The sequence below is a fragment of the Natator depressus genome, chromosome 3 (assembly GCF_965152275.1).
Source record: "Natator depressus isolate rNatDep1 chromosome 3, rNatDep2.hap1, whole genome shotgun sequence".
Classification (NCBI taxonomy): Eukaryota; Metazoa; Chordata; order Testudines; family Cheloniidae; genus Natator; species Natator depressus.
In genome coordinates, this window is record NC_134236.1 from 8,264,369 (window position 1) to 8,281,394 (window position 17,026).

A 17,026-nucleotide genomic window follows, 5' to 3' on the forward strand; every position below is an offset into this window, starting at 1 on the left:
AAGCATCTCACCACAGGCTGAAACAAGACATGCTTGTTTGCAATTTGGGGCAAGCCTACAGTAAAGGGGTTCCAATCAGTCTCAGCTAGGACACCGCCCCACATGGTTTTAGAGGAAGTTCAAGAATCACTCCATGCCAGTTAAGCCAATGCAGGAATTGACATAATGGCCAATTAGGGTGACCAGCTGTCCCAATTTTATAGGGACAGTCCCTCAGTTTGAGGCTTTGTCTTATATAGGCGCCTATACCCCCCCATCCTTGTCCTGATTTGTCACATTTGCTGTCTGGTCACCCTGTGGCCAATTGTCCAGTTACTCCAATGTCCCGTCTCTGATCTTTTGTCCCACCATCCAACCCATTCTGCAGGATGCTTCTGTTACTCTTGCCAAATAATGGGCAAAACTATGATGTCCTTATTGAGGCAAAACTTCCATTGCCTTTAAGGGGAAGTTGGCCAAGTACAAACCCAAGTAAGGACTTCAGGATTTGTCCCACTGTTGGTAGAGCTGGGTGAATTTTTCCATGAGCATTTGAGCGACCAAACCTTACTAGCATGAACCGTCACAGGAATGACATTTTCATTTGCACGTACGAATATCAGCACTGGGAAGTGCTTGCTTGTGCACTTACACAATCAGGAAATAGAATCAGTACCATGTGACTTAACCTGACCAATTGCAAGTAACCCCCACACGCAAGATTTTTGCAGTGAACCAGGAAGGCCACTCTTGATTTGGTTGGCCTTGGGTAGACCACACGTCCTAGGCTGTATCTACACCGGCATTTTTATTCACAACTCCCATGGTTGCACTATTATAGTCAGTGATAGCACTAGTACGCACCAACCATTGACATTTTAACCCTGTGTTGTCTAACCCTACTCTGAGCAAGTTTAGATGAGACTGCTAGAAAATCCAACAGCCAACTGAGCCTCGTTTATATTTGTGCCATCACCGGTGAAGCTGAAGCCATGTAGGCAATGCCCTACTGTGTCTCCATACCAGTGCTTCATTTGTGCCAGGGCTGAGGCCCGGCACCTCTAGGCCTGGCAGTTCCTAGCCCCGGCACCTCTGGGCCTGCTGTATCAGTTATGAAAGTAAAAAAATTGCTTGAGCCTCGCGCCTCTTTCTTTACAAACTAAGCCCTGCTCCAGACCTTCCCCATACCCTCTCCTTCCACTGCATGTGAGGCATGTTAGAAGACAACTGGGAAACTGCTTCCTGCTGCTAAAAGGCTCGTGACCCCATATGGCCGAGGAGAGGGGAGAAGCGGAGACCAGAAATGGAATCCATGCGACTGCTGCCGAGTCTCAGGGCAACGTGGCCCAGGCAAGGAGACCACGTCCGAAACACACTCACCCTTCCCTCAGAAGAAAAAGTTGGGCTCCGTGAATAACAGTAACCGGAGTGCCTGGTATTATGGTGGGGCAGTAGCAGCCCTGTCGTAACGGCCGAATCTAGCTTCCTATTTACCATATAGAGCTAACTGGACCCAGTCTTTTACTGACGCAATTAAAAATAACTAAAATATTTTACTTTTGTTCCACATTTTTGCACACATTTGGGGGTTTGTGACATTTCAGTTTGAAGCGTTTTGGTTCATTTTGGTCGGGGGGGGGGGGACAAAAACACTCCCCCTTTTTCCTCCCGCTCCTGGGGGAAAAAGTCAAAGTATTTTATGTTATTTGCTCTCACCTCAAGAGACAGGATATCCAGAAGTGGAAAGAAAAGACAAGTTTTGAGGGGCAAAGGTGTTATTTTCTCTCACTTTTTAACTTTCCCCCCTTAATTTTGTAGTGGGAAGGCGGGGGGGGGGGGGAGATCCAGAAAGGGGGCATTTTCTCGCAGCTTTGAAGGGAAAAACTTTGGCGTTTTTTCCAACATTTTTTGTTTTGAATTTAAACAAAAAGAAATTTTTTTCAAACAACTTTTTCTTGAAAAATGTTGTTTGACAAAATCCCATTTTCCCAAGAAAAGCCTTCGACCCTGTAGCGGTGCGGGGACTCACCCCTGCGGCGCCTCCTGCTGGTCACCCGGGGTCAGCCTCTGGAGCGGGTCACCACCCCGCCACAGACCCACTCTAATGGGATAGGCTCCTATTACAGTTATTCCCGTGGAGCGCAACCCGCTTCAACAATGCAGTCACGCCTCCCACCCTTTCCTGTCCTCTAGACCGAGCACTTTGTATGTATGTCCAGGGATCATAGGGAGGCATTCGTTCAGAGGAACTTACTGTTTAACAGCTGGTTTTTCTAAGCGTACGCAAGTTATTTACATCAGTTACTCCCACTTCGGGACAGGGAGCCTCACTAATAAAATAACCCTTGTCCCCCCAGCTAAATGCTGTACACCTGTGTCAGGTCACAATGCTCGCCGTTTTCTCAAACTTTCAGCTCCGCTCCTGAGTGGTCAGTCCCAGACAGTTACTAATGGAGCGTGAGGCTTCACCCAACATGCAGCCATTAGAGGAGAGGCCGGCACGTCTTACAGAATGTCTCAGGAAGGCGTTCTCCGTGAAGGAAAAAGCAAAATGCTGCTTCTGCATCTCATTGCTTCCCACTCCTGCTCTCCCCCTTGAGGCAAGTTGAAGGGGGGACCCAAGGGGTCAGCACTGGCTCCCTCCCAGCCAGGGAAGTGCCACGAATGAAAAAGGAATTTTTCAGAAGAATGAGCTACTGTAACTGTTGTAACAAACCCATGCCCGGTTCAGGACTTCGCAGCTGCGACCGGCCACACACTGCCTGCACTCAGAGTTTCACGGGGAAAAACCTCAGAACTGCCTGCTCCACAAGCACAGGTCCCAGCCCCTTGGGCTAACGGAGAATCCCCATTAGCTGTTCACAGTATAGGGCTTATGACACACAGCCAAGCCATTCTGATTCTTTCCAATAGATAGCAGTGGTGCACGTGCACACACAGACACGATCCTTTCCTATTAGAGCTTCACTCAGAGTTCTCACTTGGGCCTTAACTTCCCCCTTTACTGCAAGGTGTGTCCAAAATTTGGGATGCCAAGGGCTGCACCGTGGCACTTTGCCAGGGACCCCAGAAATCTTGCCCACTTGCATGGACAATAAACAAATCTCCCTTTTCTCCCCCAAGACCTGCACATTCCCCCCGCCCCTCAAAAAACTGAAACCACTTGCTGCTCAGGTTCATCCAGCTCCACATGGGATGCTTCAGACATAGCTACCCCAGGGTGCCCCAAACACCAGGGGTGACAAGATTCCCATGGACTCTCCCCTTCCACAGCAAGGAAGGCTTTGGGGCCAGGGAAGCCAGTGGTGACCAGGATACTGGAGGGTTGGGGGCAGTGGAGAAGTCAGGTTGCAAGTCTGAGTCTGGAAGGGGGATTTGGAGATAGAGCCTGGAGGGTTATGGGGGCGAAGAGCCTGGGAAGGAGAATCTTGGGGGCCAAGGGGCACCTGGGGAGATTATTGGAGGGCTGGAGGAGAAACTGCTGCTCTGAGATGGCAGCTGGCACGTGGGCCCCTCCATAGCCAGACATCGCCTCGGGCTCTGGCGCCAAGGTGCAGACCCTGTGCCCCGAGGGAAGAAGGCAGGTTCAATGCAAGGTTTTGTCTACACTGAGTCTACGCCTTGGAGCGGCTCGACACATCAGGTTAACCGCTTGGAGGGGCTGGTGCCACAGGGGCGCTTCACCCTTCTCCTCAGAGGGCAGGTGATCTGAGCCGCTAGCCATAGCGTGTGTGTCTGCGGTTAACATGGGCTAATGTCTGGGGGCAGCAGCTGTCCGATCCCACATTCCTCCGCTAAAACCTCCCCATCCAGCATTGTCCTGCAGCTCCCCAGGCCTGGTGGGCCTTGACCATCCATGCCAGGGAGGGCTAGATTTGGCCTCCTACGGGAAGTTCCGGTGACAAACCCGCCTGCTGCTTTCTAACTCTGACCGACCTTGCCTTGGTTAGGCCCATCGTCCCGGTAGCTGAGCCCTGGCCGCGCTATTTGCCCTCACGTTTCCACTCCCTCCTCCCTGGCGCAAAGCTGGAGTAAGTGGACTTTGTGTGGGACCCCCACCAGGGCAGGGAGGAGTCTCTCCAGCCACTGCTCCATCTACACTGGCAGGAGCCGCGTGCCCATCCCGATCCACTGGCTAGGTTCCCAGCCTGCAAGAGGCACCCAACATGCCTGGGCAGGTGGGCTCCTTGTGCTGCAGAGAGCCCAGGCTTGGCCTCTGAGGCAGACTCTCTGGGAGCTGCACAGCAGAACCCCCCTCCCCAACTCCACTGCCTTCTATCAGCAGGCACGGTGGGGCCCAGAGGCGGGCAGGACAAGATCTGGGGCCATAAAGCGCCAGAACCAATTCTCTTCTCCGCCTTCTGACTTGTGCTCAGGCTTTCTGCTGCTGAAGGGAAATGGTCCTGAATACCGGCCTGGGCTGCTAGAATTGCACCATTCCTCAGCGTTTACTTGGCTAAACTCAGAGAGAGTAAAGTTGATTCGTGCCAGGACAGAACCAGCTCCAGGGGTGGTCCGAGATGGTGCTATGAACTCCCCCAGGAACCAAGGACCATTCCAACCCCACTGCTTTCTGCTTCAATAGCAAGGTGTGTTTCATTGACCTGCCTTCTCTAACATAACATGTAGCAACAAATATGGTTAACGAATACAAATAATTAAAATAAACCCTATTAGGGACGTATCTTAAAAACAAAACCTTACCAAAACAAGACACTCCCTTCGATGCAAAGGGTGGGAAGAGTGGCTGTGTGGCCTTTTGTTTCTTTATGACGAAAGAAGGCGGCCTGAATGGTGTATTCTTTGAAAAAGGTTTTCAGTTCCTTACTGTTTTCTTGTTACATTGCAAACTCAGGTCTTTTCTATGCAGACAACTGAGAACTAGAGGAATTATCACATCCCAAGAAACTGAACACTGAGCAGTTCAGAAGGGAGGAATTTTCACCCACATAATAAACCACATTTCTGTCTGAAAATCTTTTATCTCCTATGGTTACAACAGATCAGAGACTGGAATGGTTGATCTCTGCCTGGTCAGTTTGTTTGCTGTGTTGAGCAGCAAAGCAGGTCTGACTGTCCTGTCTAGCACCTTGTGACATCACTCATATCTGTGCAAAGTGCCTGTAAAACTCTGCCCTTTGGATCTGGCAGCATTTTCACGCACTTAGCTCTCACTTTGCACAGGTGTCAATGAGCACACAAGTTGCAAGGCAGGGGAGAATCAGGTCCTTGGTGTGCATTTTACACCATTTTATGCCAATTTAGTTAAACCGCTGCGAAAGGCCGCATGGACCCTCTTATGCTGGTTTAAACCAGGATTATTGATCAATCAAGAACAAATGTAAGCTACACTGAATTAGCCCAATCAAACCAAACTAAGAGTGTCCTTACACAGGCACTTGCACCAATGAAACTAAAATGGTTTCATAAAACTGGTGCAAGTTTGTGTAGACAAGGCCTCAGGAGATATATACATCTAAGAACAAAGAATACAGGCCATATTTACAGGATGGGGGACTCTATTCAGGAATCAGTGACTCTGACAAAGATTTTGGGGTCATCTATATTTGGCTTCCCGTGTGACGCTGTGGCCAAAAGGATGAATGCAATCCTTGGATGCATAAACAAGGCAATCTCTAGCAGGAGTAGAGAGGTTATTTTACCGCTGTATTTGGCACTGGTGCGACCGCTGCTGGAATCCTGTGTCCAGTGCTGGTGCCCACCATTCAAGAAGGATGTTGATAAATTGGAGAGGGTTCAGAGAAGAGCCAGGAGAATGAGTAAAGGCTTGGAAAACCTGCCTTATAATGATAGGCACAGGGAGCTCAATTTATTTAGCTTAACAGTGAGAAGATTAAGGCGTGACTTGATCACAATCTATCAGTACCTACATGAGGAGCAAATATTTAAAAATCGGCTCTTCAATCTAGTAAAGAACGGTCTAATACGGTCCAAAGGCTGACAGCTGAAGCTAGACAAATTCAGATGGCAAATAAGGTGTACGTTTTTAGGGGAAAGGAAAACATTTTTGGGAACCAGAAAATGGGATTATCAAGCCACAACGATTGAAGGGAAAATCCAGGGGCAGGTGTAGGATGGGAAACTCCTTTGAACTCCTGTTTTGAAGCTGGCAGATGACAGACCCTCCTCTGCCTGCACAAAGTCACCACTTTCACACTTCAGCTGTTTTTGCTGTTGCCTTGTGTTGTTGTTTTAACCGTTTGGAATGGTTCAAAAAACAGAATTTTTTCATTTTATTTTAGGTCCCTTTGCCAGAGGGATTTTGCTGAAAGCGAGAGTGAGACAGAGCCCAAACGTGGGAAATTTCAGTCCCAAAGAAACACTGGGCTCACGTGAAAATGGGGGGTAATCATCATCTTAACTAAAGGAGGTGCCTCCATGCACTCCCTGAACCGTCTGCACGCAGCACACAGTCTTCCAACGCCCCATTTGGGCTGGCATCTGGGAAATGCCAGAGTTCAAAGGGTTAATGCGCCTTCCCCTCCATTCCCATTTCACTCCTGCGGCTGCTTCTTTCTGGGTTCTCCAAGGCTGTCCCACCCTTAGTCCAGCCTGCACATCAGTACAGCCCTCACCCACAGCCTGTAAGATCTGGGTCCGGGTCTTCTGCAAGACAATCCCCACTGAAACATGGATTTTAAAAGTCAGGTATGCAACAAATCTATAACCACCTAGGACTTAAAGGGTCTCCCCATCTGCTGCGTACCACTGGCAACTTCGATTGGCTCACAGAGCAGGTCCTCCTCCTCCAGAAGCCCACGACCCCCTGCCACTTGGCTCTAACAGAGAATCTCTTTTAGCTGTTAGCAGTATAGGGCTGAGCCGTTGGGATTCTAGGCACTCACTCCACAGAGTGGGAGACACACACACAAGCTGGTTCATTACAGGAGTCATTTCCCTTTCAGTTGAGAACATGCAGGAAAAGTTTAAGGGTGTTTGCCTTGATTGTACCGGTCTGTCAATCAACCCCTTTGTCTTCTTAAGCCAGCATTACTGGAAAGGCAAATACACATCTGATGTATAGGACCCTGCAGCACAAAAGTAATCCTTTTTTTTTTAAAATATGCATCCAACTGTGATGACTAATTTTACGTCCTGGGTCAACCTGCCTCTTTGACTGCTTTGGACTGTCTTAAGGCAACTAGGATTCACCTTTCGCAACAAGATTGGGTCCTATATTCAAGTACACTTAGTCTGTCTTTAAAATACAGAAGACCTCAAGTTTGGCCAGCAGCTCCCTGCTAAGAAAGAACTCTCCTAAACTGACCAAAGGCAGATAAACGTGAGTGACACCTGTCACTGGCATAGGTCTGCTTTATGTAGTGGGACATCAACATGCCAAACGCACTCTTTCCGGGGTAAGATCTAACACCCCCCCCCCAAAAAAAATTCTAACCTGCTTCTAAAAAGGGAAGCTAAAGCAAAACTCAGCTACCCCTGTGCGCTCCCCGACTTCTCACTGCTGGAGTCACAACTCAAACTGTTTCCTGAAGGTCCTTGAGTCTCATGCATTGTCAAACCCTGGAAGTGAAACTAGCTGAGAAGAAATAGGGTGGCAAAAAAAGTACATTCGATTTGTGTAAATGGCTGAAGGACTGTGGGGTGGTCTCGGGCCACGTAGCTCTGGAAGAGGGAAGACTGCCAAAGAGTCCACCAAGAGGGGTTTTCCTTTAGGGTTATGGAGTTCAAGAGACTCATTTTCATTCATGCAGAAGGCGCGTTTCCCCCTTGGCTCCAGTTGCATAAGGCCTTGGCCTTCTCTCGGCATGCGCTTCGACTCTCAGTACACGCAGAGATCTGGGAACTTCATCTCGTACACCGGGATGGAGTGGTTCTGGGGCTGGCCATAAGCTGCTGTGATGGTACCGGATGGGCTCGGGGGTGGTCTGGAATGTCAGAGACACAGAGGAGAGTTACAGGTGGACTCCCACATTTCATCAAACCGGAAAAACAGGACCCAGCCCGGCCAGTGGTTCTGCCCAACTCTTGCTCGCTGTGAAGATTGCAAAAGCTTTCCCCCTCCCAACTCAGGAGCCTGTCACTGTGTTACCCGAAGGTGAATACTATCACCACTCAGCTGATGTGAAGGAACAAATCCAACCTAGTGACTCCACATTAGGGCCAAACTGGAGAGGACAAGGGGGGCTTGCCGGGGTCCAAAGCCCACCAGATACACTGACAGCTTTGGGGAGTTGGGAACATGGGAGAGAACCATACAAAGCAGATTGGAGGCAAAGGGAATGTCGGTGGGGCCTGATATAATGGAGAGGCTGACCTTCCTTCTCCTCCTTTGTGCCAAACCTTCCTGCACTCACTGGTGGTATCTCTGCACCTTCCCAGTGTTGTCCTGTGTACTCAGCTTGCCTGAAGCTTTTTAGGGGCAGGGGGGCCTGTTTCCTCCCATGTTCTGATAGAGCCAAGTACGTCTCCAGTTGTAAGATTGTGGCTGCCCCCTGCATGTCTCAATCCATCCGCGTGCACGGGCCACCCAGCATTGTAGTTTACAAGCCTCTCCCCGCCCTTGCAAAGCGGGCTCCTGAAAGCCCTCTCCCTCTGACTGTCCTCTCCCCAAAGAGTCTGACGCTCACCGGATAGTGATCTCAAAGATCTGGTTCAGCTTGCTCTGCAGCAGCGAGGCCTGCAACAAACAACAACAATTCCGTTAATCTGAGGTTTTGCGCCACGGCAGCGCTTGTTACAGCTGCAGAGCCCGGACACACCGCTTCCGGTCTGCGTCCTGCAAGTCCTTGTGCAAGGCACAGCAGGGTGCCCGGTGCTGCAGCGCACCAGTGCAGGTGACTATGGGACACACTCCTTCACCCAGAGTCCTCAGTGCACCTCCGCAGGACATCTCCATAAAGCAGGAAGGGGTGCTGGTGATGCAAGTACCATCCTGCCTCTGTACTGATGAACACTGCAGCATGGCGTGAAGTGGTGCTTTGAGATCCCAGCTTTCATGTGAGATTGTGATCTGGAGTCCAGACTAACTGGGGCCGTTAGTGTTTCCCTGACAGGTTTCACAGGAGCAAGGTGCCCTGGCCAAATTTAGACTTGGATAATTCTGTTCTGCCTCCCCACTGTGGTTTTAATTGGATATGGGATTCTCCACTTCCTGTCCCAAAGGGCAGTGCAACAGTGCTGTATGCTGCTTGAGAGCTGCTCCGTTCCACCCCCGAGCTGGCTGCATTTCAACACTGGCAGATGAGATCCTTCTCTTTGATGCGTAAGGGACTTTGGGGTATTTACAGCAGAAAGGTCTAAATATCAGTCACTCCCGAAGACCACCTAATTCCAGAGGTGTCTCAGCTTCAGGGAGCTGATGGCTTCCTGTGCTTTCACAACAACCTGTCCCATGCGTCGCCAACAGTATCTGAACTCGGAACGTACTACGACATCGGTCTCCACCACTTGAGCTAAAGGAATAGCTTAGCTGGCAGGTAGCAGTAGTAGGGTGTTATCGCCTAGCAAATCAGCCATTAGCCGGGACAATGATCCACACTTTGTGGTGTGCTACGCTTTGGTTTTGTGACCCACTGGGACAGGCCCATCATCTCCACAGCAATGCAGAGCCGGCGGGTGAGAGGCCAAAAGCAGAGACTCACCCGGGCACCGCAGTGAGCCGCAATCTCTTCAAAGGGAGCTTTCTGGAACTTCTCCACCACCAGCCGCCTCCTCTCTCGCTCCTGCTCCTCCACGGCGACGCTGTCTACTAAAGCACCCGGGGGGGGCGGGCGACAAAGCAATGGTGAAAAAGCTCTGCGCAGCACCAGGCACACAGCGCTAGAGTCTCAATCGTTCTGATCATGGGTCCTGGGGCCATGCACAGATCCTGCCCAGCCCCAGGGGAATGGATGCTCTGCTATGAGCCCTGGTGTGCACAGAATACCCAGAGAGCGGTGCCTTCCCACCACCCCTCATCTCCCCTGCATGCCAGGTGGCGAGAGCAGGCTGAACTCCACACGCCACAGCTACTGTATTTGGAGTTGTGGGTGCTCAGCACCTTTGGAAAAATCAGGCCCCGCGTCTTATTCTGGGCACCCAGACACCGATGCACCCAAAATCAAAGGACACGTTTGAAAACTTTGGCTTAAGCGACATGCCCAAGGTCAGAAAGAGTCAGTGGCAGGCCCAGGACTAGAACTGAGCAGTTCCTGGCTCCCAATCCTGTGCTCAGACCATTAGCTGGCCATCTCTCCAGCCCTAACGGGGGTCTCTCTGTGTGAGAGTTAAAGACTCGCTGGCCAGGCAGTATGGTGGGCCTGGGGCAGAATTTGCACCCTGACACTTCCAGTCACATTCGTGGAGCAGAACAGCAGAAAGAGGGGATGTTTTACACCCCCGAACACACACAATGTGACCAACACAGCTTGATCTTTCCTCTGTGTGAAGACTCACTTGGGCTTAACATAGCAGCAGCTGGGTGATAATGTACAGCCTGTGGCATGGAGAGGGTCAGACAAGATGATCTAACGGTCCCGGTCCGGCCTTAAACTCTGTGGCACTCGGAAAGATCGCTCAGTTACTTACCAATTGCTTTCTTCAGGGTTTCGTACGTGATCTCTTCAGCGGGGGCTCTCTAGGGGTAGGGCAACAAAAGAAAGATTATACCTCCAGGGCAGCTTGTCTTTGAGAGCAGAAGAAAGAAAGAGGACGGGGCTATTTCATTCCACTAACAGACCATGTGGTTCTAGGGGCCAGCCCACTCTGAGGATTGATTCCTCCAGTAGTGTGGCTGACCACTAGGAGGCGATAACTTTCAGGGCTCTAGACAGGGGTACCTGGGTGAAACGAATGGCCTGCACTGCACAGGAGGTCGCCTACATGGTCCAATGGTTCCTTCTGGCCTCAAACTCTATGAATCTATGAAGGTGCCGACTACGACAACCACCTTTTCAAAAGGCAAAAGCGGGACACGTGCAGGAGCCCCGCCCCTTCTGTGGCCCCACCCCCTGCTCCTCTTCCCCTCCAAGGCCCCGCCCCCTGGCCAGGCCAGAAGCCAGGCCATGGTAAAAGCTGCCGCCCAGGGAACCCGGGCCACTGTGGGGAGCCCCAGACCCTCCATTTGCCCTGGTCAGGGGGCTGGAGTGCCTGAGAGCAGCCCCTGGACCACATCCCCCCTCCCTGGGGCGCACCACCTAGGGCAGGTGATGGGTGTGGGACTCCCCACAGTGGCCTGGGCTCTCTGGGTGGCTCTTACCATGGCCGGGCTCCAGCTTACAGCCTGGCCAGGGGTGGGGCCTTGGGGGCCGGGGGGGGAGGTGAGAAAGGAGGGGCAGGGCCCTGTGGCAAGCGAGGGCTAAGGCCCACCTAAGCCCCCCAACAATGGGAAGAGGCTGGCATCGCCCCTGAGCCTTGGCAGGCACAGGGGCGCCACAGGGAATCCGGGACATGAAATGTACATTTCGGGGCTGTCCTGCCCATTTTGGGACGGGTGGTGACCCTAGCGCCAAGAGGTAGGAAGCCCAGAGTCTATGGAAAAGGATAAACAAGAAGCAGCTGCCCCAAACAGTGGCTTTCAGAGAGCAAAGCAATCAAACTCGCTCTCGGAAGATAAATGCAGGACAGAATCACCACGTGGGAGCTCTTCCTCCCCCGGAGGATGGGACACAAGCCTTGATTACCCAGCCCTGGCCGCCAGCAGGGGAGTCAGGCTGTAATAAATCATACGGAGGACACTGGTGGGCACAAAGCCTATTCACCTCGCCCTGCTGAACACATGAGGAGTGAATTATTACCCCATTGTTCACGGCCCGCAGCGCCCAGACGCAGACACCGAGTGCTCGGCCGTGCATACTAATGAAAAATTATACGGTGCTTAAGTATGTTGCATTATCCAGTTAAAACAGGAGCTTATGGGGAGAGAACGCAGGTCAGGAGATGGAAAATGTTTAACACCAAAGGGAAGGCTCAGGCTTATCTTTTATAGATATTTCGTTCCCACAAATCCTGTGCCTTTAATGTAGCTGGAACCACAGCGAGGATCTGTATTAAGACCAAATCTGAAATTCCCTGAAGATCATGGAGCTTCCGGGGGGTTTTAGTCTGAGTCGCTCTCTAACTACGAGTGCAACATGGAGCCAAGTCTACTGCTGGTGAACAGCGAATCTCAGACATCAGGCAATTAGGGAGGGGGCCAGGAGGGGCGTACGGGAGTGCATCTTCGCCAAGATCTCGACCCAGTGGAAAGAAGGGGGAAAACGCTCCGGGGGACGGCGGAAGCACCCACAGTCTGCACAGCACCCACGGTGGGAGAGATGGAAACACTGTGCAAAAGTTTAAAAGGTGTAAGCACTGAGGGGGGGAGGGGAAATGTTCTGGACGGGGCTAGAAGTAATGGGCTAAGGGAGGTTTCAGAGTAGCAGCCGTGTTAGTCTGTATCCGTAAAAAGAAAAGGAGGACTTGTGGCACCTTAGCGACTAACAAATTTATTAGAGCATAAGCTTTCGTGAGCTACATCCGATGAAGTGAGCTGTAGCTCACGAAAGCTTATGCTCTAATACATTTGTTAGTCGCTAAGGTGCCATAAGTCCTCCTTTTTTGGGGGCTAAGGGAAACATCCTCAGGAAAAGCGTCCCAGGCCGGAAATCATCTCCCTCTGGGTTCACACTCCATGATCTAATAGGGCTCTGCCATCCCTAGACTGGATAGGAAAATGCCTGTCCCAAGCAAGCGCCCCCCTGCCGATCCAGCCGGCTCAGGACACTGGGCACCAGCAGAGGAGCTGTCTAGGCAAGCCTCAAAAACCACCCCTCCTGCTGTTGACATGGTGCAACGACAAGGACCGTTCTCAGGCTGGCCTGAGCAGGCGGCAAACTGGCAGCACCCGGTACCTCCTCTTTCTCGGGACTGTTCCTCGATTCCACTTCGACCTGAAGAGAAATGGTCTCACCAATGCTCTTCCTCTTGGACAACCGATCTTCATCTGGAAAACAGGGGGAGCCAACCCGTCAGGAAGGCAGAGAGGGGAGACACCCGGAGGCATTTCGGAAGGGGGCTGTCTGGGTCAGAAGAGGGAAGGATGCAGAGGTTGTGGAAGGTTTTCAGAAGGAGGCTGGAGCCATCTGACGGGGATGGTTTAGACCCAACAAATTCTGTGTCCCAGCAGGGGGTAAATGAGGGGACCCTTGCAGTCCTTTCTGACCCTACGGTTCCACTTCTCTCTCTCCTGTAGTTATTTGGCCCCCGCTGCCGTAGCATCGGAGCTGCTCACAATACATTCATGTTCACGGCCCCCTGTGAGGCAGGCCAGTGCAGTTATCCCCATTGTACAGGTGGCGCTTGAGACTAAGTGAGTTGACCAAGGTCACGCGGGGAGTCTACGGCAAAGGAAGGACTCGAATCTCGGAAGATAGCAACGGAGCCACGCTGCTTGCACGGCAGGACACGGCAACGGAAAAAGGCCGCAGCGCGCAGGGACGCTCTGTACCACACCTGTCAGCTGGGGGATGTAAGGGGTGCTGAGCCGGTCTGAATTATAGCCGCTGCCTCCCAGCACCTCGCTGATCTTGCTCTGTCGGAAGAAGACCTCGGGCACTAAGTGATCCAAGCTCTTCGTCAGCCTGCGTGATTGAACAGGGAGGAAAACAGGGGACGACACTGGCACGCTGCAGTTTGGGTTACCTGGGCCCTTGCTGTTCAGAGGCCTGTAGGGTTTCCAGGTGAGCACAGGGGACCGGGACTGCTCCCCCTCCCTCCAAGACAGCCAGATCGGTCCACATGGGCACAGAAGACTGAGCCTGATCCGCCTCTGATTCACACCGGCGACAGCAGAGTCACACTGGTCTGAGCAAAATCAGAACCAGGCCCCGCGGCATTTCTGTCTGGAGGAGGCGATGCCACCACCTGGAGGGCGGGGTTGAGCTGATGCACGTTCTCTTGACTCAGTGAAGGACCCAAGGGAAAGGAAATGACTCAGCTGGGAGGTTTCCCTGGCAGCTACTTCTCCAGGATTCCTCCTTCAACTCATCTGGCAATTCGAACCCACACAAGGGCTGCTAATGGAGAATTATAAAGGGCCACAGTTTGTTGGCACCTGGCTGCAGGCGACGGTTCTGACGGGGGTAGCAGGATTTCTGCCGCTGCTCGCAGCTCAAATCAAGGGTGACAAGTGCCTTCCATGGCAGAGGTGCTTACCTGGGCGTCTCCACAAACACGTCTTCTGGGAGTAGATACGGCGCCTCCTTCTGCCTTGTCTCGAGGACCTAGCCGGGAGGGGAGGAGAGGGAAGAGAACCCGTCAGCGGCTTGTCAACCAACTTAGCAAACATCCATGGGAAGCGAACGCGACGGCTGCAGCTGTTCAGGCTTCTTCGTTAAGGCCAATTTAGTGCTGGGGACTGGGGCCCGATGAACAGCCCTGGAGACAACAATCCTCTAGCTATCCACAGAACAGGTGCTGCAAGGGCAGAGGCCGCACAAGCACCCCCCCAGCCACACACACACACACACCCCCTACCTCACCCCCGGGCCTGCCTCCACCCTGCCCTGGAGCCACCCCCTCTCAGAGCGGGAGGGGAATTCAGTCTTCAGCTTCCCTGCTGAGACAATCAGCGAGGGGGCCAGTAAGTGCTACCTGCGGGGGGAGAGAGGGGCAGGGGGGAGAGAAGGGATTTCCTGATGGAAACCCCGATCCGGTCACAGTTGACTGAGACCCTCCAAGCTCATTGCACATAGCCCAGCCAACAGGATGGATTTTCAGCAGCTTCCAACCTGGGCTGGATTTGACCTGGTGACCTAGGGCCCGGTCAGTGTCTGGTGTAACACTACAGACCTTGGGGGAGTTCCACCAGCCACAGATTTGGCTAGGTAACTGTGCCACTCGAAGCCCAGGTCTCCCACCGAGAGCCGGGTCCCCTCCACTCCCACAACATACAGTTAAGAGCCAACGCTGGAGCTGCACCCTGAGGAGCTGGGGGGGAGGGGGGCGGGTGCAAGGCGCACTGACCTCGTGGATGTGCTGGCAGAAGGCGGGCACCGTGGTGAGCTGGCTGATCAGATTCAAGTAGGCGGCGCCGAGGGCATAGAGGGCGCAGCGGTTGTACACAGGCAGGTTATCCTCGTTGATCTGGGCGATCTCCTGCGAAGCCCACGGACAGGGAGAGACCCGGCAGCAGGGGCCAGACCGGGGAGCGGGTTAGTTCGTTAGCCAAGCAAGGACAGGCGGATGGGGAGACAGCAAACTAACTGGCAGAGGTTGGGACCAAAAAAAGGTGTCCCAGGGCAGCTGGCGCTTTAAGGGGAGTTGGGCCCAGCCTCGCCTGTGACCATAGGCACGGATTTTTATTTTGCCCCAGGGGTGCCCCCCCAGACCCCCACCCCAAGGCCTCCTCCTCGATCCGCCTCTTCCTGCCCCCACTCTGCCCCCTCCCCTAAGGCCTCACCCTCGTTCCGCCTCTTCCTGCCCCGCACCGTGCCCTCCCCTGAGGTCCCCACCAGCTGCTCACTGCCCTCCCCCAAGTCCCTCTCCCAGCTGCCAAACTGCTTGATCAGCTGTGTCTGGTGGGTGCTGAGCACCCACTGTCTTTTTTCCTGGGGTGCTCCAGCCCCAGAGCACCCACAGAGTGGGCGCCTATGCCTGTGACGGATCAGCTGCCTCCCTGCCAGCCGTCAGGGGAGCCTACAAGCCAGCAAGTGGCTCAGTTGGGATGGAGAGCGACCGGAGCAAGATTGGTCCCTGTGGCAGGAAAGTCGGATGGTGGAAACCTGAAGGCAATAGAGAGGCCCCTACAGAAGACCCTGGGTTAGCCGGGAAGAGATGACTAACGTGCTGAATTACCAGGGAAGAAATAAAGCTCAGGGCCTGGAATAGACTCAGGGGTGACGTTGGTTCCTTCCTGGGCTGGGCAGACAGGCCAGCAGCCTACAACATGGATGGGATATGAACATATAGCTGCTTCTCCACCTCAGTGCTAGCCCCGTGTGGGCAAATGCCGAGATGTCTACGTGCCACACTGATTTAGGCTCAGAAGCTGGATGTCCCTTCAACCACTTCACCTCAGAACAACACCCTCCTTCATGCATCTTCTCAGTCTACTATTAAGTAGATGTTCCACTGAAACCAATCTGTCGCAGAAAGGTAGTAGCTAAGTTCGTCTGCATTTGCCGAACATACGGCACTATGTTTCCATCTTACTGCCAGGTGGCTTTGCTCACTGCCATTTGTGTGTGCGACAGGTGAGTGGCAGGGCAGGGCTGCTGTCATGTTCGTGTTTTGTTGTTTTCCCATCCGGGTTTACTGGCTACGTTGCATTTACTGGTTCGTTTTTGTATTGCTATTTATTCCATTTTCTTAAGGTACCCAGAGGCTTCTGGGTACCTGATGCAGAGAAATAAAAAGACTATTATAATGTTAATTGCAGCGAAAGGCTAAAAGAGAAGAGGGTTTGGTACCGACTGGGTGAACGTGGAAGAGAAACGGTTCTCAAATATTCATTCAGATTTTGAAGCTTGACTGTGGTCAAGATGAAGATGGTGGAACTTGCAAACCAAGGGGACAGAATGAAAGTGCGGCTCTAATTCCCATTCCCACATTACTCCTGAAGGAATCCTGCGCCAAAAAATTAAAAATTCTGCACACTAGGTTTTCAAATTCTGCATATTTGTCAAAACAACACAATATAATCACACCATTTTCAATTATTTGCTGACCAGTATTTTAAAATAAATTACCAAAATAATTGAAAATGGTGTGGTTACATTGTTACTGTGTTATTTTGACAAGTAAAACATGCAGAATTTTGCAGAATTCTAAAAATTGTAAGTTTTGGTACAGAATTCCCTCAAGAGTACCGGGTGGGTTCCGTGTGGCACAATCTGGATGCGGGCAGCTTGGCAGGGGTGGGGGGGTGTACAGGGAGGATCTGGATGCACAGGGGCTCATTGTGGGGTTCAGGGTCGGGGGAATGGGACTCTACAGGCGAGTCCAAGTGAAGGTAGTTAGGGCTCAGTGGGGAGGGGAGGGGAATTGGGGTGCTGGGGGAGTGGGTTTGGTGGGGGGGGGTCAGGGTACAGCTGGCTGGGGCTCCATG

General features: G+C 52.5%; 1 protein-coding gene across 6 annotated transcripts in view; it reads right to left on the reverse strand.

The window, feature by feature from the left end:
• Positions 1-1,822: 1,822 nt before the first annotated feature.
• Positions 1,823-17,026, reverse strand: part of EFR3B (EFR3 homolog B) — a 154,903-nt gene continuing 139,699 nt past the window's right edge. For 5 of the 6 annotated variants that reach the window (XM_074947365.1, XM_074947363.1, XM_074947364.1 and 2 more), the window contains 8 exons: positions 14,944-15,075; positions 14,134-14,201; positions 13,432-13,559; positions 12,831-12,922; positions 10,528-10,576; positions 9,603-9,709; positions 8,589-8,638; positions 1,823-7,886 (listed from right to left, as the gene is read on the reverse strand). In XM_074947365.1, the coding sequence (XP_074803466.1) occupies positions 7,781-7,886; positions 8,589-8,638; positions 9,603-9,709; positions 10,528-10,576; positions 12,831-12,922; positions 13,432-13,559; positions 14,134-14,201; positions 14,944-15,075 (732 nt within the window). In that variant the 3' untranslated portion in view covers positions 1,823-7,780. The remainder of the gene's footprint in view (positions 7,887-8,588; positions 8,639-9,602; positions 9,710-10,527; positions 10,577-12,830; positions 12,923-13,431; positions 13,560-14,133; positions 14,202-14,943; positions 15,076-17,026) is intronic. The other variant, XM_074947362.1, reaches the window with a different exon arrangement.